This window comes from Mytilus galloprovincialis, chromosome 5, assembly GCF_965363235.1.
Source record: "Mytilus galloprovincialis chromosome 5, xbMytGall1.hap1.1, whole genome shotgun sequence".
Classification (NCBI taxonomy): Eukaryota; Metazoa; Mollusca; class Bivalvia; order Mytilida; family Mytilidae; genus Mytilus; species Mytilus galloprovincialis.
In genome coordinates this window covers 69,768,642-69,790,689 of record NC_134842.1, presented here as the reverse complement: position 1 = coordinate 69,790,689, position 22,048 = coordinate 69,768,642, and the positions used below count along the sequence as shown (strand labels likewise).

The following is a 22,048-nucleotide window of genomic DNA, read 5'->3' as shown; positions in this document are numbered from 1 at the left end:
GACCACTTGAAAAAAAAGTTAATATTTTTATACGACCGCAAAATTTGAAAAATTTTTCGTCTTATATTGCTATCACGTTGGCGTCGTCGTTCGAATACTTTTAGTTTTCGCACTCTAACTTTAGTAAAAGTGAATGGAAATCTATGAAATTTTAACACAAGGTTTATGACCACAAAAGGAAGGTTGGTATTGATTTTGGGAGTTTTGGTCCCAACATTTTAGGAATTAGGGGCCAAAAAGGGCCCAAATAAGCATTTTCTTGGTTTTCGCACTATAACTTTAGTTTAAGTTAATAGAAATCTATGAAATTTTGACACAAGGTTTATGACCACAAAAGAACAGTTGGGATTGATTTCGGGAGTTTTGGTTTCAACAGTTTAGGAATTAGGGGCCAAAAAAGGGCCCAAATAAGCATTATTCTTGGTTTTCGCACAATAACTTTAGTTTAAGTAAATAGAAATCAATGAAATTTAAACACAATGTTAATGACTACAAAAGGAAGGTTGGTATTGATTTTGGGAGTTTAGGTCCCAACAGTTTAGGAATAAGAGCCAAAAAGGGACCCAAATAAGCATTTTTCTTGGTTTTCGCACCATAACGTTAGTATAAGTAAATAGAAATCTATGAAATTTAAACACAAGGTTTATGACCATAAAAGGAAGGTTGGTATTGATTTTGGGAGTTTTGGTCCCAACAGAATAAGGGGCCCAAAGGGTCCAAAATTAAACTTTGTTTGATTTCATCAAAATTGAATAATTGGGGTTCTTTGGTATGCTGAATCTAACTGTCATGACTGTGTATGTAGATTCTTAACTTTTGGTCCCGTTTTCAAATTGGTCTACATTAAGGTCCAAAGGGTCCAAAATTAAACTTAGTTTTATTTTGACAAAAGATGAATCAGTTAGGTTCTTTGATATGCTGAATCTAAAAATGTACTTAGATTCTTGATTATTGGCCCAGTTTTCAAGTTGGTCCAAATCGGGGTCCAAAATTAAACTTTGTTTGATTTCATCAAAAATTGAATAAATGGGGTTCTTTGATATACCAAATCTAACTGTGTATGTAGATTCTTCATTTTTATAAGACCGCAAAATTTGAAAAAATTTTCGTCGTATATTGCTATCACGTTGGCGTCGTCGTCCGAATACTTTTAGTTTTCGCACTCTAACTTTAGTAAAAGTGAATAGAAATCTATGAAATTTTAACACAAGGTTTATGACCGCAAAAGGAAGGTTGGGATTGATTTTGGGAGTTTTGGTTCCAACATTTTAGGAATTAGGGGCCAAAAAGGGCCCAAATAAGCATTTTCTTGGTTTTCACACTATAACTTTAGTTTAAGTTAATAGAAATCTATGAAATTTAAACACAAGGTTTATGACCACAAAGAAAGGTTGGGATTGATTTTGGGAGTTTTCGTTCCAACAGTTTAGGAATTAGGGGCCAAAAAAGGGCCAAAATAAGCATTATTCTTGGTTTTCGCACAATTACTTTAGTTTAAGTAAATAGAAATCAATGAAATTTAAACACAATGTTCATGACCACAAAAGGAAGGTTGGTATTGATTTTGGGAGTTTTGGTCCCAACAGTTTAGGAATAAAGGGCCCAAAGGGTCCAAAATTAAACTTTGTTTGATTTCTTTAAAAATTGAATAATTGGGGTTCTTTGATATGCCCAATCTAACTGTGTATGTATATTCTTAATTTTTGGTCCCGTTTTCAAATTGGTCTACATTAAGGTCCAAAGGGTCCAAAATTAAACTTAGTTTGATTTTAACAAAAATTGAATCCTTGGGGTTCTTTGATATGCTGAATTTAAAAATGTACTTAGATTTTTAATTATTGGCCTAGTTTTCAAGTTGGTCCAAATGGGGGTCCAAAATTAAACTTTGTTTGATTTCATCAAAAATTGAATAAATGGGTTCTTTGATATGCCAAATCTAATTATGTATGTAGATTCTTAATTTTTGGTCCAGTTTTCAAATTGGTCTACATTAAGGTCCAAAGGGTCCAAAATTAAACTAACTTTGATTTGTAACAAAAATTAAATTCTTGGGCTTATTTGATATGCTTTATCTAAATATGTACTTTGATTTTTGATTATGGGCCCAGTTTTCAAGTTGGTCCAAATCAGGATTCCATATCAAGTATTGTGCAATAGCAAGAAATTTTCAATTGCACAGTATTGCACAATAGCAAGAAATATCTAATTGCACAATATTGTGCAATAGCAATTAATTTTCAATTCGAGTTATCTTTCTTTGTATAGAATAGTAGTTGATAATATATGTTGGAAATTTGCCAGACATGACTATGATGTCATTTTCTATTTTTATTTGCCAATAACTTTATGTAAATAACTTAATTGGAAATTTGCCAATATAAAATGTTGCTGATGAAGCTTTTTTTCCTTATCTTATCTAAAATGTTTTTAGATAATGTATGTTGGACATTTGCCAGACATGACTATGATGTCATTTTCTATTTTTATTTGCCAATAATTTTATGTAAATAACTTCATTGGAAATTTGCCAATATAAAATTTTGCTGATGAAGTTTTTTTTTATTGTTTTATACATTAAACAATGTATATTCACTTTTACTACCAACCAATCTTTACCATTCAGTGATAACAAGCACTTTATTTTACATTTTAATATTTTATGATGTATTTAAAAGAGTAGTTATTGTTGCAAACTCCATTAGAAATTTGAATTGATATCAGTTTTGGAAAAAGGGAAACAGGGATGTGAAAAAAAAGGGGGGGTTAAATTTTTCTCATTTCAGATTTCATAAATAAAAAGAAAATTTCTTCAAACATTTTTTTGAGAGGATTAATATTCAACAGCATAGTGAATTGCTCAAAGGCAAAAAAAAACTTTTAAGTTCATTAGACCACATTCATTCTGTGTCAGAAACCTATGCTGTGTCAACTATTTAATTTTAGATTTAAAAAGTTTGAAGAAGAAATCTTTAATTGATTTGTAAAATCTTGACATTTGTTTTGTGTAAAAAAAAAACATTTAATGTCAAAAATTTGATCACAATCCAAATTCAGAGCTGTATCAGGCTTGAATGTTTCGTCCATACTTGCCCCAACTGTTCAGGGTTCGACCTCTGCGGTCGTATAAAGCTGTGCCCTGCGGAGCACCTGGTTCTCATTTGAAATTTCATAAATAAAAAAGAAAATTTCTTCAAACATTTTTTTGAGAGGATTAATATTCAATTGCATAGTGAATTGCTCTAAGAGAAAACAAAAAATTTAAGTTCATTAGAACACATTCATTCTGTGTCAGAAACCTATGCTGTGTCAACTATTTAATCACAATCCAAATTTAGAGCTGAATCCAGCTTGAATGTTGTGTCCATACTTGCCCCAACCGTTCAGGGTTCAACCTCTGCGGTCGTATAAAGCTACGCCCTGTGGAGCATCTGGTTTATAATATATGATAACTCTATTTGGTATGTGCGTACCTTGCAAGGTCCTCATGCCCGTGAGACAGTTTTCACTTGAGCTCGACCTCATTTCATGGCTCAGTGAACAAGGTTAAGTTTTGGTGGTCAAGTCCATATCTCAGATACTATAAGCAATAGGTCTAGTAGATTTGGTGTATGGAAGGACTGGAAGGTGTACATGTCCAACTGGCAGGTGTCATCTGACCTTGACCTCATTTTCATGGTTCAGTGGTTATAGTTAATTTTTTGTGTTTTGGTCTGTTTTTCTCATACTTTAAGCAATAGGTCTACAATATTTGTTGTATGGAATGATTGTAAGGTGAACATGTCTAGCAGACAGATGTCATCTGACCTTGACCTCATTTTCATGGTTCAGTGGTCAAAGTTAATTTTTTTCAGTTTTGGTCTTTTTTATCAAATACTATACGTCATAGGTCAACTATATTAAGTGTATGGAAATATTTTATGATCTATATATTAATCGCGCAGGTTTTATTTGACCTTGACCTCATTTTCACAGTTCATTGCTCAGTGTATAGTTTTTGTGTTTTGGTCTATTTTTATTAAACTATAAGTATTAGGTCAACTATATTTGTTTTATGGAAGCATTGTTAGCTGTACATGTCAGCCTGGCATGGTTCATCTGACCTTGACCCCATTTTCATGGTTCATTGGTCTTTGTTTAGTTATCTTGGTTAATGTAACATTTATGTGACAGTTGTAATAAAGCTTTATACTTATAGGACTATCAACATAATATCAATGATTAGTGAAGAAGGCGAGACATTTCAGTGTGTGCACTCTTGTGATTATTATCTTGAATACTAATATAGATAGAGATATGGCTAAGTATTCAGTATAGTGTTGCCAGTGTGTGACAAAATGTATGATTTTAAAAGTAGCTGTTTCAATCATAATAGAATGATTTTCTGAAAGGAAAATGATTCTAGTTTAGGTTTTTACATGTAAAAAGATAGTTATGTAGTCAGAAAACATAAAATTAGACCTGAATAGCATGTTGGTCGAAGGTTATGTTGGACGTAACAGGACATTCAAAAATGAAATTTTCCCCCATTATATAAAGGCTTAGTTAATAAATATATCAATTTTCCTCTGACAGTTCATAAGATCTTCAATTAAAGTATATAATTTTGTTAAATTTTTTAAAAACTAACTAATAATTTTGAAAAATCTTAAAATATGTCTGACAAACATGGACATTTTTGGAAGAGAATTTGTTCCAATTGCATCATTCAAAGTCAAAAACAAAATCAAAACTATGCTGTTTAAACTAATATCTACACCTGGTGTTCCTCACCAAGAGGTAAAATGGTTTATTGTTGAATAAATGGATAAATTAAAACCATAAAAATCTGTTGGACGCACAGAGGACAGATTCATTTGTTGTAGGACAAACATAGGACAGAATATATTCCCTGTTGGACAAAGGAAGGACAGAATTCATCATTTTACTGATCCAAATGGCAATTTAAAAATGGGCACCTCTTAAGAAGAGACCAGGAAGGGTCTGATAACTGTTTTTAAATTTATGTGGACTAGTTCGTTGTAAATAAGTTTGTTTTTACTTATAATCATGTTTGTTAAAGTTTTTTGTTTCCTTTTTTGCATGTGCTTTTTTTAGTTGAATTTGAACATCTAACTGACTTTGATTCACAGCCAATGTGGACTTATTCATGTCATTTGTTGTAAAGCATGTTTCTTTTTAACCAAAATCTTTTTTGTTTTCTGTCTGTCCTGTTTCTTTTTTTCCATGTGCTTTTTTAGTTTCAATTCACTGTTGCGTTGTCTGTTTTAGTTGACTCAAGTTTATGGTGTATTTCTAACTGATGAGTCCTGAATGCACTGTATGGGTCATTAACCTCAATTAGGACGAAACACATCCAATAGTTTTTTTTCAAATTTTCAGATATATGTAACCCCATTTAAGATTAAACATTTCATATTAAAATCAAGAAACACATAAATTTATGTGATATTACTTTTGGATGTGTCTTAGAGCACCTAGCCTGCTTTTTTTAAAAAAACTTCTATGTACCTCTATTGAAAGATCTTGGTTCTAAGATCATGAATTCCAGAATATTTTATATTTTTTAAAATTCATTTTTGCTCACACGAAAACGAAACATTCTAGAGGGCAGTACTCAGTCTCTTATGTCTTATGAATTAAGATGATGTCTGTGAGAGACTGATCAATGAGAATACACCTGTTATCCCACTAAAAGCACATCTGTAAAAAATAAACTAAGTCCGTAAATTATAAGTAGGTGCTGCATAAGTATGAAATTGGTAAGAACAGTACAGGATCCTTAACTGAGGTTGTATACCAAATATCAAATGGCTATGATCAGTAGTTCATGAGAAATATGTTTAATACGACAATACTTGTTTCTGACAAATGGACATTTCTACAACATCAGACCCCCTTCTTCAAAGCTGAAGTATAACAAAATCTTGATTGTTCCTTGCTATTTTTCTTTTTTTTTTTATTAAAAGAAATACTGAAAAGTGTATAGGAAAATTTTGTGACGCTAACGCAGGATGACAGATAGTGCCATAGTGATCCCTAAATGTGGCTTCTGTGTGAACACAGGCAACATAAAAAACACTGTACAATAACTTCCTAAAATTTTATTTATTAAAAGTCTCCTTTGTCTTCCTTGGTCCATTTGGAAAATCTGCAAGAACAAGAAAATTTAAATTAAAAGAATCAAAATGACAAAAATTCATTGCACACAATTTCCTTAATGAAAAACAACTATTATATAAATAAATTCTCTAAACCCTCATTTATAAACCTTATACTTTTAGGTATCAAAATCAGAATACACATGTGGAGATAATTTCTTTAGAAGTTTTAGTTTCTGGTCATTTTATAAGTTTAGTTCACATTTTTTTTTAAAGTACAAAAACTATGTACACCAGAAGACAAATGGGATGTGTTTCGAATTTATTAATGATAAGAATTGCATATGAAAAGAAATTTCCAACTGCCCGCTCTATTTAGTTTTTGGCTAAGTGTACTGTTATGAAACCCTAAACACATTTTGGTTTATATAAATTTTGGACTAAGGTGTGAGAATAAAAAAAGCACAAAGGTTCAACTTTTCAAGCATTTGTCAAAAGTCAATCCTTATTTCCTCTGTAACTGTATCGTATGCCTTTTAGCAAATAAATCACTATATAAATTTTAATCTATTTATTTTACTTAACTTACCACGAAAGATGTAACCCATACTTCGACCAAGCATCTGAATGTCAGGAGCAGACAAGTCCTGCACAATGTCCTGAGTAGAACAGGTAAAGGGAGTTTCATTAGCCAACCAAATATTGCCTTTCTTTTTCTTAAAGTATAGTATCCATGGCCAATTAGTAACCTGTAAATATATATATATATATCAGTGTGAGAGCAAGTTATCATCTGGTGACTGTTTCACAAAGCACTTGTAAGTCTTGCATACATAAATCCATAAGGAAAGTATGCAAGTCTCATGATAGCTATGCGAAACAGTTACCAGGTAATCTGCATAGTAAGAAATTACCCAAACAAAAACCAAAAAAAAAAAAAAAAACACAGCCTAACAACTTACTAAACAGATATTCATTGGTTAATAAGTTGTTGGTTTTCTGTTAAGATTTTTTTTTAGAAATTTGCTAATATGGATAACTGTCCAAATTAAGAAACAAATAACTATTGGATAACTAACGAACAACTAGTGGATAGCTAATGAATAACTGCAAATAAATATAACTGCTAAAACAACTAATGAACAGCAAAAACATGTGTTGACATTTCAAACTTTGAACTTTACTTACAACAACCGGGAATAAATCATTGCCATGAGACAGACAGAGGTACGTCCCCGTAGGATAGCTGTTGGAGAATACAAGTTTTTTTACAGTTGAACATAAAAGTTTAATAACTTTTAACTAAACCTAATAACTTTAAAATATTTGACTAAATGCACCAAAATTTGAAAATGTACATCTTCATTACTAGTATCATGATTATATGACAATAAACAATTATGTAAAATTTCTTTGTTCAATGTTGTGTGTTGTATACTTTCTGAGTAATAAAGACAAAGATAAAGTGAAATGTTAATATGGATTTGAAAACTTAGTCTAATTTGTTGTTGTTTTCATAATATAAAAAAGAAAATGTGGTATGATTGCCAATGAAACAACTGTCAACAAGAGACCAAAATGACACAGACATTAACAACTATAGGTCACTATACGGCTTTCAACAATAAGCCAAGCCCATACTGCATAGTCAGCTATAAAAGTCCCAGATAAAACAATGTAAAACAATTCAAACGAGAAAACTAACGGCCTTATTTATATAAAAAAGTGAAGAATATTAAAGGACACTAAAAACAAAAGCATGATAAAAATACATCATTACAATTTATTACCTGGCAATCTGTCTATCAATGCCTCCATCAGATACTGGCTTGACCTCCTGGTGGACTTCTGTCAATAGATCAGGCTGTATCAAATTGACCTCTGGGTGGACTTCTGTCAATGGATCAGGCTGCACCAAATCGACCTCTGGGTGGACTTCTGTGAATGGATCAGGCTGTATCAAATCGACCTCTGGGTGGATTTCTGTCAATGGATCAGGCTGCATCAAATCGACCTCTGGGTGGACTTCTGTCAATGGATCAGGCTGCATCAAATCGACCTCTGGGTGGACTTCTGTCAATGGATCAGGCTGCATCAAATCGACCTCTGGGTGGACTTCTGTCATTGGATCGGGCTGCACCAAATCGACCTCTGGGTGGACTTCTGTCATTGGATCAGACTGCACCAAATCGACCTCTGGGTGGACTTCTGTCATTGGATAAGGCAGCATCAAATCGACCTCTGGGTGGACTTCTGTCAATAGATCAGGCTGCATCAAATCGACCTCTGGGTGGACTTCTGTCAATGGATCAGGCTGCATCAAATCGACCTCTGGGTGGACTTCTGTCATTGGATCAGGCTGCACCAAATCGACCTCTGGGTGGACTTCTGTCATTGGATCAGACTGCATCAAATCGACCTCTGGGTGGACTTCTGTCATTGGATAAGGCAGCATCAAATCGACCTCTGGGTGGACTTCTGTCATTGGATCAGACTGCATCAAATCGACCTCTGGTTGGACTTCTGTCAATGGATCAGGCTGCATCAAATCGACCTCTGGGTGGACTTCTGTCAATGGATCAGGCTGTATCAAATCGACCTCTGGATGGACTTCTGTCAATAGATCAGGCTGCATCAAATCGACCTCTGGGTGGACTTCTGTCAATGGATCAGGCTGCATGAAATCAATATCAATTGGGTTTACTAGCATCTCTAATGAACACAATGAAAAGGAATCCAAGTCGAAGTCAATGCTAGTACTTGAGTCATGACTATTTTCCACTAATGAATTGTCTCCTTTTTCCTGATCATTACTTTGTAAAGGCAAAACAGGCACAAAATGATTGGGGATCCAGTGCTCATCTCTCATTTCCTTTGTTCTTGTACTTGTCCACATTAGATAAACAACATCACTAGATTTGGTCATCCTTGGGCAAATCTCTCTGTTAAGATGACTTCTGACAACTGGGTTTCCTTTTTGTGGATAAATTGCAAATAAGCTGCACTTCAATATGCTTGACAAAGCAAATATCAGCCATGCATTACCATATGCTCCAAATTTCGCAAAATTAAATGTATCTTCTCGTAGTATTCTTCTTGCTACAGCTGGTGTTATTCTATCACCTGCAATATAACTGTCAGAGTACATCACCAAATTGTTAACGATGTGCTTGTCTTCCCCAGTAGTTCCCCTATTCAAATAATATTCATCTAGATAGACATCTTCATGGGTAACAATTTCTATAACCATCCGAGTACGAACCTCTAAATGACTCTCCTCATTTCCATTTGCTAGAACACTACCTGCACGGGGAAGGCAGTTTCCATCTCCTTTCACACAGACTTGATACTTTAATAAATGTTTTTGGGGTTCATCTTGTGGCCAAATGTCTAGAGAAAGTTTGTCAACAGGCTGTGCTAATGACACTATGACAGGAGGATCCAAGAAATGGAATTTTGTCAATTAAATCAGTATGTCTCGTACATATCAACTGAAGCTCCTCAAAGCTTGATGCATTTTGGAAGTCATCATAGATATATTGAAAAACAGTTTTACGCATGTCATTGTCAACAGAAATTTCAATGATGGGCTCTATGGTCCTGGCAGGTTCCTGATGTGTATCTATTATCTGCAATTCCTCATGTGTTTCTTCAGTATGAGGCTCCTTGTGTGTTTCTACGATCTGACTTTCGTCAAGTGATTTTACGATCTGAGGTTCCTCGTGTGTTTCTATGATCTTGGTGTCATGTGTTTCTTTATTCTGACATTCCTCATGCGTTTCTACAGTCTCATGGTTCAAAGCAGATTACATGTGTGTTAATGTTTCTTTTCTTTTACCCACCTTTCGTTTCTTGGATTTTGATTTCTGGTTCAATTTTCTAAGGTCATTTGTTAAGGTCTGTTCTACCCATTGATCTACATAGTTATTGTTTATGCATGTTCCTTGCTCAATGTCTAGACATACAATACATGTACAGGAAACTCTTCTTGTCTTGATCAATCCTTGGGCAACTGCCTTTACACAGTGAAACTGTCTTGTTCCAGGAACAGTTACAGCTTCGTTCCTTAGTGGCCTTGATCGCGGTACATCTTTCTTGTCAATCAACAAAAATGTTCTCTTAAATGTGTCTGCATCTTTCATCAAATCTGAGGTTACAATGAGAAAATGTCTTCTGCACTAGAAAGAACATTTCCTGCTATTATCCCTCTTGTTATGGCAGATTTCACAACTCCACTACAGCCATCAGCAGGGCCTTTACCATGGCCACTCCCAAAAAAATGTCTCAACTTTAATCCCATCTAATTCTTCAGCGTATGAACTTATATCAAAGAAAGGCACTTTCGATTTATATTGGCTAGAGCAGCCATCGGTGAATTGAAGACATTGATTAAGCCTGTTAAGTGACAAATTTTTATGCAAGAAATTAATACAGTTTTTGAAGCAATAATCAACAAAGTTTGCATCATGTGTTAGGTCATCTGATATATAAACGACTTCATGTGTGACTGTTCTCCCTAAATTATCACTATAATAGCAAACGATTGGATGAATTGTGATCTGCTCATAGCACCAATGAGCGCTTTGGCACTCATCTTGGTATCTGGTGCAAAAATTTTCGGCGAAGTCCATTATGCATACCATTATATTTGCGGGTATATTTTCTTTTAAGTTCGAAAATTGTCTGTATTGCCAGTTGGCAAGGAATAAGTGCATAGACAATTATGTCATGTCTTCTGTCAAATTTTGAAGTAGATCTTTAACATATGTGGACTTTGAAGCCAACACTTTTCTTGTTGAAACTTAAGGCTCTGTTATCTTTTTCGTCTCCCATTGATACCAATTGACTGTTTCATCTGTGTTTGCTATTACACCAAGCTCATGAAAATGATTTTCTAGTTGTTTAACCCCACAAGTTTGGCACTTTCTCTGTATACACTGTAATTTCGGATCTTCACCTTTAGAAACCTCGCACATTGTTAACTTATTAGCTTCATATTTGTTAGCAACTGTTTTGATTGACTGTTTGCTGGGATTCTTGTTTGCAATAACTTTGTTGTTTAAGGCTTTTAACTTTAGCTCCACGTTTATACATTTTTTGCAAAGACAACTTCTGAATTTACCTTTCTTCAGGGGAACATGTTTGGGTTTTAAGGCCCAAAATTTGCTTTCAGAAACCTTGACATTTTTATTTTCATTTTTAAAGGTTTGATATGCGGTTTTTTTACACACATTTAAGAAATGTTTTGGTTTCAAATCTTTTCCAACTTTTCTCTTTTCAGGATTATTGACTGATATGTATGGTTTAACAAAGAAATCCCTGACCTTTTGTGTTGACTATTGACAATGCCTTTTCTTTTCTTTCTTTCAGAGTCTGAATCACGTGACCATTTCAGCATGGTACAATATCTTATACCTAATTCTTTTGACATTGTTTTTATTTTCTTATATTTTCGGAGAGATCTAGACAGTCCAGATACTATCAATTTTCTTTTCCTTTTATACTTTCTGGTATTTGATGATTTTTGGATATCTAGATTTTGTTTCAAAGACACCATGCTTTCTTCCAAAAAATCCAGTCTAGCTTTCTTTGAAGGTGTTAAATGTGTTTCTGAAAACAATTTCCTCTTTCTAGGTATTGCTTTTAAGATACATGTTTGAATTAAGGATACAAATTTTTTTGGTTCTGAAGGCATTTTTTTCTTTAGTCTACTGAAGGCCTTTCGCTTTGCTGCATGTGTATAATCATCATTAACCAAAAGCATCATTAGTTTCACTTCCTTCCTTTGGTTCCATTTTCTTCTGTTTTTCAGCTTTTGAAATTCTGTCTCTTTCTCTGATTCTTCTTTTCTTTTGAGGCCCTAATTTTGCCCTGAAGTAAGAAAGGTTTTAATGATTAACTATGATTGAAATGATAATATAAAAAAAGAAGATGTGGTATGATTGCCAATGAGATAACTATCCACAAAAGACCAAAATGACAGAAACATTAAACAAATATAGGTCATCGTACGGCGTTCAACAATGAGCAAAGCCCATACCGCATAGTCAGCTATAAAAGGCCCGATAAGACAATGTAAAACAATTTAAACGAGAAAAGTAACGGCCTTATATACGTAAAAAAATGAATGAAAAACAAATGTGTAACACATAAACAAACGACAATCTCTGAATTACAGGCTCCTGACTTGGTACAGGTTAATACATAAATAATGTGGCTGGGTTAAACATGTTAGTGGGATCCCAACCCTTCCCCTAACCTGGGACAGTGATAGAACAGTACAACATTAGAACGAAAGTTCTATAAACAATCAGTTGAAAAAGGCTTAACTCATCAGATAGACACAAAATATGGGATAAATGTCAGCGAGACTAATTTGAAGCCAATATTGCCCACCTATTGCTTTTCTTTTTTTACTCCATTTAATCCCTGTTGCGGATCCAGAATTTTTCATAAGTGGGACCCAGTGATTGTCTAAGAGGGGGCTGGCTCCGGTCATGCTTCAGGGAATCCATATATAATCAACCAAATCTTTCCCAAAAAGGGCACCTGCCTCCCCCCATAATCTGCCTCTGAATCCTTTGTACCTGTAATTCCTCTTAGCATCTCTCCACTTTCCACGTTGTTTTTCCTTCTGGCTTCTAGTCAAAATGCATGTTAACTGTAGGTTTTTTTTCTCTGTCTCTTTACTTTTTTGTTTCTCTCTATATCTCCTCATTCTTTCTCGAGCAGTACTCCTATCTCTACAACACAAATTATGCGTCTAGAGTTAACTGGTTGTAAATTATCAGATCTCCTTTGTATATAATATATATATATATATATATATATAGAGAGAGAGAGTTTAAGTTACATTTAAAGTAAGAATATGGATAACATGCGTGTGCTGTACAGACAACATGGATTAAACATTAAAGTCCTTTCTGGATTAACCTTCATTAGACAGGCTAGATTTAAGCCAAGTAAGTGGAAAACAAGTAAATTTTAATCAAAATTGCAAACTTAAATAAAATCTACATTAGCGTTTGAAGACCATAACCCAATGATTATTTCCTATGTGTATGAATTTTGTAGGGTCTTGGGTTGTGACGTCACTTAAACATGCTTGAGATATTCCATGTTTCATTATATAACTCGCTTCCTACACATTCTAACTTTTACGTATGCGTATGGATCTAAAAGTATGCCAATATGATTTCTTTTTATACGACCGCAAATTTAAAAAAAATTTCGTTGTATATTCACGTTGGCGTCGTCGTCGTCGTCGTCGGAATACTTTCAGTTTTCGCACTCTAACTTTAGTAAAAGTGAAAATAAATCTATGAAATTTTAACACAAGGTTTATGACCACAAAAGGAAGGTTGGGATTGATTTTGGGAGTTTTGGTCCCAACATTTTAGGAATTAGGGGCCAAAAAGGGCCTAAATAAGCATTTTCTTGGTTTTCGCACTATAACTTTAGTTTAAGTAAATAGAAACCTATGAAATGTTGACACAAGGTTTATGACCACAAAAGAAAGGTTGGGATTGATTTTGGGAGTTTTGGTCCCAACAGTTTAGGAATTAGGGGCCAAAAAAGGGCCCAAATAAGCATTATTCTTGGTTTTTCGCACAATAACTTTAGTATAAGTGAATAGATATCTATAAAATTTCAACACAAGGTGTATGACCACAAAAGGAAGGTTGGTATTGATTTTTGGAGTTTTGGTCCTAACAGTTTAGGAATAAGGGGCCCAAAGGATCCAAAATTAAACTTTGTTTGATTTCATCAAAAATTAAATAATTGGGGTTCTTTGATATGCTGAATCTAACTGTGTATGTAGATTCTTAATTTTTGGTCCCGTTTTCAAATTGGTCTACATTAAAGTCCAAAGGGTCCAAAATTAAACTTAGTTTGATTTTAACAAAAATTGAATCCATGGGGTTCTTTGATATGCTGAATCTGATCGTGTACTTAGATTATTGATTATTGGTCCAGTTTTCAAGTTGGTCCAGTTTTCAAGTTGGTCCAGTTCGGGGTCCAAAATTAAACTTTTTTTTATTTCATCAAAAATTGAATAATTGGGGTTCTTTGATATGCCAAATCTAACTGTGTTAGTAGATTCTTAATTTTTGGTCCCGTTTTCAAATTGGTCTTCATTAAGGTCCAAAGGGTCCAAAATTAAACTAAGTTTGATTTTGACAAAAATTAAATTCTTGGGCTTCTTTGATATGCTGAATCTAAACGTGTACTTAGATTTTTGATTATGGGCCCAGTTTTCAAGTTGGTCCAAACAGGATTCAAAATTATTATATTAAGTATTGTGCAATAGCAAGAAATTTTCAATTGAACAGTATTCAGCAATAGCAAGAAATCTTCAATTGTACAGTATTGTGCAATAGCAAGAAATTTTCAATTGCACAGTATGGTTCAATAGCAAGAAATCTTCAGTTGACAGTATTGCGCAATAGCAAGAAATATCTTATTGCACAATATTGTGAAATAGCAATCAATTTTCAGTTATTTGGAGTTATCTTTCTTTGTCCAGAATAAATATTTGTGCAATAGCAAGATATTTTCAATATTCTTTGAAAATTTGAGTTATCTTTCTTTGTCCAGAATAGTAGTTGAATCAACTTAAATCATTGTTTTATACAATATACAATGTATTTTCACTTTTACTACCAACTGATAAATTAAAACAATCTTTACCATTCAGTGATAAAAATCACTTTTTTTACATTTTAATATTTTATGATGTATTTAAATGAGCAGTTATTGTTGCAAACTCCATTAGAAATTTGAATTGAGATCAGTTTTGGAATAAGGAAAAGGGGGATGTGAAAACAAAATTGGGGGGGGGGGGGCAATTTTTCTCATTTCATATTTCATAAATAAAAAGAAAATTCCTTCAAACATTTTTTTGAGAGGATTAATATTCAACAGCATAGCGAATTTTTTTTTTTAAGTTCATTAGACCACATTCATTCTGTGTCACCAACCTATGCTGTGACAACTATTTAATCACAATCCAAATTTAGAGCTGAATCCAGCTTGAATGTTGTGTCCATACTTTCCCCAACCATTCAGGGTTCAACCTCTGCGGTCGTATAAAGCTGCGCCCTGCGGAGCATCTGGTTTTATTTTATACACTTATAGATCTATCTATGTATTTTACTCACTTGCACTGTAAGCCAATATATAATAAATTTTTAAATCTTATATAAATTTATTTTATTACTTTTTTTACCTTTCAACCTGTGCAGGTGTTCTGCTTTTCCGTTCCTCCTTTTTCCTCTCGGCCTGAATTTGTCGGAAGGTTGGATCATTTTTCCTTTGGTCCCGCCATCTTTTGCAGTTTTCAGCATTTTTCTACAATTGGTTATGTTTATTTTAATATTGATAACATTAATTACATACACCTTAAGATTAATATTGTGTTTAACTAGGGAGGTCAGTTTTATTTTCCTACGTATTATCATGCGTATTGAACTGTCTAAATTTATTTATAAAATTGTGATTAATCCCCCCCCCCCCCCCCCTCTCTCTCTGGTAATTGTTGCGGAACATATTCCTCTAATGGTCATGTAGCATTAACAAATGTTGTTACCATTGATTAGGCCATAATAAGAAATTCTTAGAATATTATCCGTCTTTTCTGAAAATTTTGGGCGGTCAGGGTATTTTATTTTATTATTCTCTGATTAGGGACTGACCATTTAACTTCAAGGGGTTAGCCTTGGTGTTCTTTTCTGTTAAGTATATTTTTTTGAGACAGCAGGCGAAAATTTTGGGTTCTTTTTAACGCCTCTAACCAAAGTATTTTTTTCTTGGGGGCTTGGGTTGGGTTTTTTTTTTTAATTATTAGGACTAATAAAAAAAAATCCTGGCCAGCACTTTGGCTTAAAAAATAATCTGGCGAAAAAAATCCTAAACATGATAAACAACATAAACAAGGAAATCTCAAGAATTAAATTAAAGCTGGAAAGGACAAACTGAATCACAAGATAATTCTTGCTACTGGTACACAATTTTGAAAATCAATTAAAAAATGTATACAGGTGGGAAATAAAAGTGGGGGGAGGGGGTATGAGAATCTTCGAAATCTAGGATTTTTTTTTAATTTAATATGGCCTTGCATAAATCATGTAAATATACGCAAGGGTTGTCTGTACCAAAAAATCAATACTTATGTTATAATCTCTGAAACAAAAAGATTATATTATAATCTCTGAAACAAAAAGATTTTTTTCGCATAATATGTCCACTATGGTCAAACAGTACCTTTTTGTTTCTTTGTTTGTCCAACATCTGAACTTTGAGTCCATTTTAAAAGCTGTTATGTCCAACATTACAATATTTAGTCCTTATGTTCGTCCGACAGAACATTATCTGTCCTTTGTTACGTTTAAAATGTGTGGTTTGTTTGTCCAACATTTGCTGATTGTCCATTTAAAAAGCTGTTACGTCCGACATTACAAGATTTTGTCCTAAGGTTCGTCTGACAGAACATTATCGGTCCCTTGTTACATCCGACATTACAAGATTTTGTCCTAAGGTTCGTCCGACAGAACATTATCGGTCCCTTGTTACGTCTTTATTTTCAAAATAATGTCCGATTTACACTGTCACCAGTTTAAAACCTCTTTATTTTTCATTTATACGGTAAGGAAGGTTGGTATAGATTTTGGGAGTTTAGGTCCCAACATTTTAGGAATTAGGGGCCAAAAGGGTCCAAAATTAAACTTTGTTTGATTTCATCAAAAAATTAATTATTGGGTTATTTGATATGTTTAATCTAACCATGTAATTAGATTCTTAAATTTTGGTCCTGTTTTCAAATTGGTCTACATTAAGGTCCAAAGGGTTCTTGATAATGGGTCCAATTTAGAATTTTAAAGTTTTAAGTTTAAGTTCTTAGACCACATTCATTTTGTGTCAGAAACCTGTGTTGTTTCAACTATTTAATCACAATTCAAATTCAGAGCTGCATCAAGCTTAAATTTTGTGTCCATACTTGCCCCAAACGTTCAGGGTATGACCTCTGCAGTCGTATAAAGCTGTACCCTGCGGAGCATCTGGTTGCTTATTATCTTGAATAGATAAACTGTATACAGCAATAATGTTCAGCAAAGTAAGATCTACAAATAAGTCAACAGTTGAACCCTTAAGGAGTTATTACCCTTTATAGTAAATTTTTGATTATCTTCATAAATTTGGTAAATTTCCTCTGTAAATAAAGGGCCAAGTTTATTATAGATAGAGAAAATTGTAAGAAGCAAGAATGTTCAGTAAAGTAAGATCTACAAACACATCGCCATCATCAAAACACAATTTTGTCATGAATCCATCTGTGTCCTTTGGTTAATACATGTATGCATATAGACCAAGGTGAGTGACATAGGCTTTTAAGAACCTCTAGTTTGACGAACAAGTCACATTTCTAGATATGTTCCAGAGTTCGCGAAATATTTTTCCATGGTGGTCCTTGAAGAAAAACTGCTGGTCCTCACTATCAATTCTATTGAAAAATACTAAAATTGTGTCAGTCCTATGCAAAATTTTGGTGGTAATATCCTGAGGACCACCACTTTTCGCAAACTCTGATGTTCTATAGATGAACTGTAAAGTACTTCATTAGCTCATGATCCTTTAACTTTGATATTTCGGGATTATGTTCTTTTTGATGTGGGAGATCCCTTTTCATTTTGGCCAATTGGTCTAAAGACATGGTCACAATAGCTATTGGTAGAATGAAATTTCTTCAAAATTTTGGTTTTGGTGGAGCTTGCGACTTTTGTTGCAGAAATCTTGACATAGGGATAGTGATCTGGCGGCAGCAGTATTTTATTTTTTTAACGTTTTTATTTTTATTTTATTTTTAAATTTGTTTATTTGTACCCAGGTCTTCATACTTTGTATATGGATGTTACGAAGTTTCCACAAGTCACATGTCCAATGTCCTTAACCTCATTTTCATGGTTTAGTGACTTCTTTAAAAACAATTATGATTTTTTTGTAATGTTAAATTCTCTCTTGTTATAAGTAATAAGATAACTATGTTTGGTATGTGCATACCTTGCAAGGTCCTCATGCCTTTCAGACAGTTTTCACTTGACCTCAACCTCATTTCATGGCTCAGTGAACAAGGTTAAGTTTTGGTGGTCAAGTCCATATCTCAGATACTATAAGCAATAGGTCTAGTAGATTTGGTGTATGGAAGGACTGTAAGGTGCACATGTCCAACTGGTAGGTGTCATCTTACCTTGATCTCATTTTCATGGTTCAGTGGTTACAGTAAAGTTTTTATACGACCGCAAAATTTGAAAAAATTTTCGTCGTATATTGCTATCACGTTGGCGTAGTCGTTGTCCGAATACTTTTAGTTTTCGCACTCTAACTTTAGTAAAAGTGAATAGAAATCTATGAAATTTTAACACAAGGTTTATGACCACAAAAGGAAGGTTGGGATTGATTTTGGGAGTTTTGGTTCCAACAGTTTAGGAATTAGGGGCCAAAAAAGGGCCCAAATAAGCATTATTCTTGGTTTTCGCACAATAACTTTAGTTTAAGTAAATAGAAATCAATGAAATTTAAACACAAGGTTTATGACTATAAAAGGAAGGTTGGTATTGATTTTGGGAGTTTTGGTCCCAACAGTTTAGGAATAAGGGGCCCAAAGGGTCCAAAATTAAACTTTGTTTGATTTCATCAAAAATTGAATAATTGGGGTTCTTTGATATGTGTCTAACTGTGTATGTAGATTCTTAATTTTTGGTCCCGTTTTCAAATTGGTCTACATTAAGGTCCAAAGGGTCCAAAATTAAACTTGACAAAAATTGAATCGGTTGAGTTCTTTGATATGCTGAATCTAAAAATGTACTTAGATTTTTAACCGGATTTTTGTGACAAAAATGTCGGTTATTGATTTGGGGATGTACGGCTGGCGGCCGGGCGGGTGGCAATCAAATGTTGTCCGTGCATTAACTCATGAACCGTTCAACCAAAGCTTTTAAAATTTTAATATGTTGTTACTGACAACTAAATGAAGGTCAAGTTCAATAATGGCGATTTTGACTTTTACCGTTCAGGAGTTATGGTTCTTGAAAGATTGAAAAATGAAATTTCCAGTTGTGTCCGTGCATTTACGCATGAACTGTTCTACCAAAGCTTCACAAATTTTAATATGTTGTGACTGATGACAAAATGGAGGTCAAGTTTAATAATGACGATTTTGACTTTTACCGTTCAGGAGTTATGGTTCTTGGAAGATTGAAAAATGGAGTTTCCAGTCGTGCCCGTGCATTTACGCATGAACTGTTCTACCAAAGCTTCCCAAATTTTAATATGTTGTTACTGATGACAAAATAGAGGTCAACTTCAATAAAGACGATTTTGACTTTTACTGTTCAGGAGTTATGGTTCTTGAAAGATTGAAAAATGATGTTTCCAGTCGTGTCCGTGCATTTTCTCACGAACCATTTAACCAAAGCTTTTGAAATTTTTATATGTTGTTACTGATGGCAAAATAGAGGTCAAGTTCAATAATGACGATTTTGACTTTTACCGTTCAGGAGTTATGGTTCTTGAAACATTGTAAAATGGCGTTTCCATTCAAGTTGTTGCATTTACTCATGAACCATTCAATCTAAGCTTTTCAAATTTTAATATGTTGATACTGATGACAAAATGGTGGTCAAATTTGATATTGACGATTTTCACTTTCACCATTCATCAGTAATGGTTCTTGTGATATTGCCAGGACATAAATAAATATTAATAAATCCGGTTTGCTGTCGTTGTGACAGCCTCTTGTTTATTATTGGCTCAGTTTTCAAGTTGGTCCAAATCGGGGTCCAAAATTTAACTTTGTTTGATTTCATCAAAAATTGAATAAATGGGGTTCTTTGATATGCCAAATCTAACTGTGTATGTAGATTCTTCATTTTTGACCCTGTTTTCAAATTGGTCTACATTAAAGTCCAAAGGGTCCAAAATTAAACTTAGTTTGATTTTAACAAAAATTTAATTCTTGGGGTTCTTTGATATGCTGAATCCAAACATGTACTTAGATTTTTGATTATGGACCCAGTTTTCAAGTTGGTCCAAATCAGGATCTAAAATTATTATATTAAGTATTGTGCAATAGCAAGAAATTTTCAATTGCACAGTACTCAGCAATAACAAGAAATCTTCAATTGCACAGTATTGTGCAATAGCAAGAAATTTTCAATTGCACAGTATTGCGCAATAGCAAGAAATCTTCAATTGCACAGTATTGTGCAATAGCAAGTATTTTCAATTGCACAGTATTGCGCAATAGCAAGAAATATCTAATTGCACAATATTGTGCAATAGCAAGAAATTTCAATTGGAGTTATTTTTCTTTGTCCAGAATAGTAGTTGAATCAACTTAAATCAATGTTTTATACAATATACAATGTATATATTCACTTTTACTACCAACTGATAAATTAAAACAATCTTTACCATTCACTGATAACAAGCACTTTTTTTACATTTTGATATTGTATGATGTATTTAAATGAGTGATTATTGTTGCAAACTCCATTAGAAATTTGAATTGAGATCGGTTTTGGAATAAAGGAAAGGGGGATGTGAAAAAAAAATTGGGGAGGGGGGGGGGTTCAATTTTTCTCATTTGAAATTTCATAAATAAAAAGAATTTTTCAAACATTTTTTTTGAGAGGATTAATATTCAACAGCATAGTGAATTGCTCAAAGGCAAAACAAAAATTTTAAGTTCATTAGACCACATTCATTCTGTGTCAGAAACCTATGCTGTGTCAACTATTTAATCACAATCCAAAGGAGTAAGTTCGGTAAGTGCCATATTTGGCCCCAATGATAAAGTTCATGGTTACAAGACAATAATTGTTTTAAGTTGCCTTAAAGACATGTGAAAAAGTTAAACAGAGCTGTTTTTGTCAAAGTTTAATTCTAACACAACGATTTTTACATTCGAAAACTGTCAAGATAAGGAATTTTGGTGAAATTTGACAAAATCAGCAGGATTTCAACCAAATAAAGGACCAGGAAACATAGAGCGCAGGCGTCGACAAGCCTAATATTCAAATAAGACATGTTAAATGTCTTCACAAACATTATTTTAAAAGATCTTTGTTGTCGACGTATGCGCTCTATGTTTCCTGTCAAATAATCTTTGGAAATTTACCCATTTTCATTGATTTTGTCGTGAAAAATCAATACGAGTACAACTTGTGACGTCATAATGAAACGCAGAAACGTAAAATTTTAAACAAAATGGCTTATATCCTATCTAGTCAATGTATTAGCTATAATTTATCGTGATATTGGTCAATAAATCCGAATTTGAAATTTACGCTAAAAAAGTGGGCCATTTTAGGACCTTATCGAACACACTCCTTTAGAGCTGAATCCAGCTTGAATGTTGTGTCCATACTTGCCCCAACCATTCAGGGTTCAACCTCTGCGGTCGTATAAAGCTGCGCCCTGCTGAGCATCTGGTTGTGTTTTGGTCTGTTTTTCTTATACTGTATGCAATAGGTCTACTATATTTGATGTTTAGAATGGTTGTAAGTTTGAGAAGTATTCATGCTAACATATTTTTCAAATTTTTGTCTTCTTTTATAAAAATCTTCTCTGAAACTACTAAGACAAATTTAAACCAAACTTGGCCACAATCATCGCATGCATCATTAATGTATTTACTTAAAAAAACAACAAACATGGCTGACATGTTGGAGAGCGTGCTTTATGATTGATATACCCATAGACTTAAGTGAGCAACACAGGCTCTTTAGAGCCTCTTCTTGGTCATGCTTTAAGATATTTATTTGATAATAGGTTTATGTAGTTTTAAAGAGACAGGTTACAGATCAGGTACACTGTTTTCACTGTCTAATGATCTTGTGCCGAGTTATTGGCCGTGGAAAAATTCAGTCAAATAATTAGTTTCCACACCTTTT

General features: G+C 33.6%; 2 protein-coding genes across 2 annotated transcripts in view; one reads left to right on the top strand and one right to left on the bottom strand.

Moving 5' to 3' along the window:
- The window catches only part of LOC143076315 (uncharacterized), a 57,701-nt gene that overhangs the window by 30,322 nt on the left and 5,331 nt on the right, over positions 1–22,048 (top strand). The gene's annotated exons all lie outside the window — the stretch shown is intronic.
- Positions 5,505–9,471, bottom strand: LOC143076310 (uncharacterized). Its single transcript, XM_076252034.1, has 3 exons — positions 7,889–9,471; positions 6,688–6,847; positions 5,505–6,148 (listed from the first exon to the last, which is right to left on the bottom strand). Exons 1-3 carry the CDS (start codon positions 9,346–9,348, stop codon positions 6,002–6,004), a joined length of 1,767 nt encoding a protein of 588 aa, XP_076108149.1. The 5' UTR covers positions 9,349–9,471; the 3' UTR covers positions 5,505–6,001.

Coding starts and splice junctions, on each gene's coding strand:
- LOC143076310 (XM_076252034.1), bottom strand. CDS start 9,348: ATGGTTATAGAAATTGTTACCCATGAAGATGTCTATCTAGATGAATAT. Junction 6,848..7,888: donor ATTGATAGACAGATTGCCAG/GTAATAAATTGT, acceptor ATATATTTACAG/GTTACTAATTGGCCATGGAT. Junction 6,149..6,687: donor TATGGGTTACATCTTTCGTG/GTAAGTTAAGTA, acceptor TTGTTCTTGCAG/ATTTTCCAAATGGACCAAGG.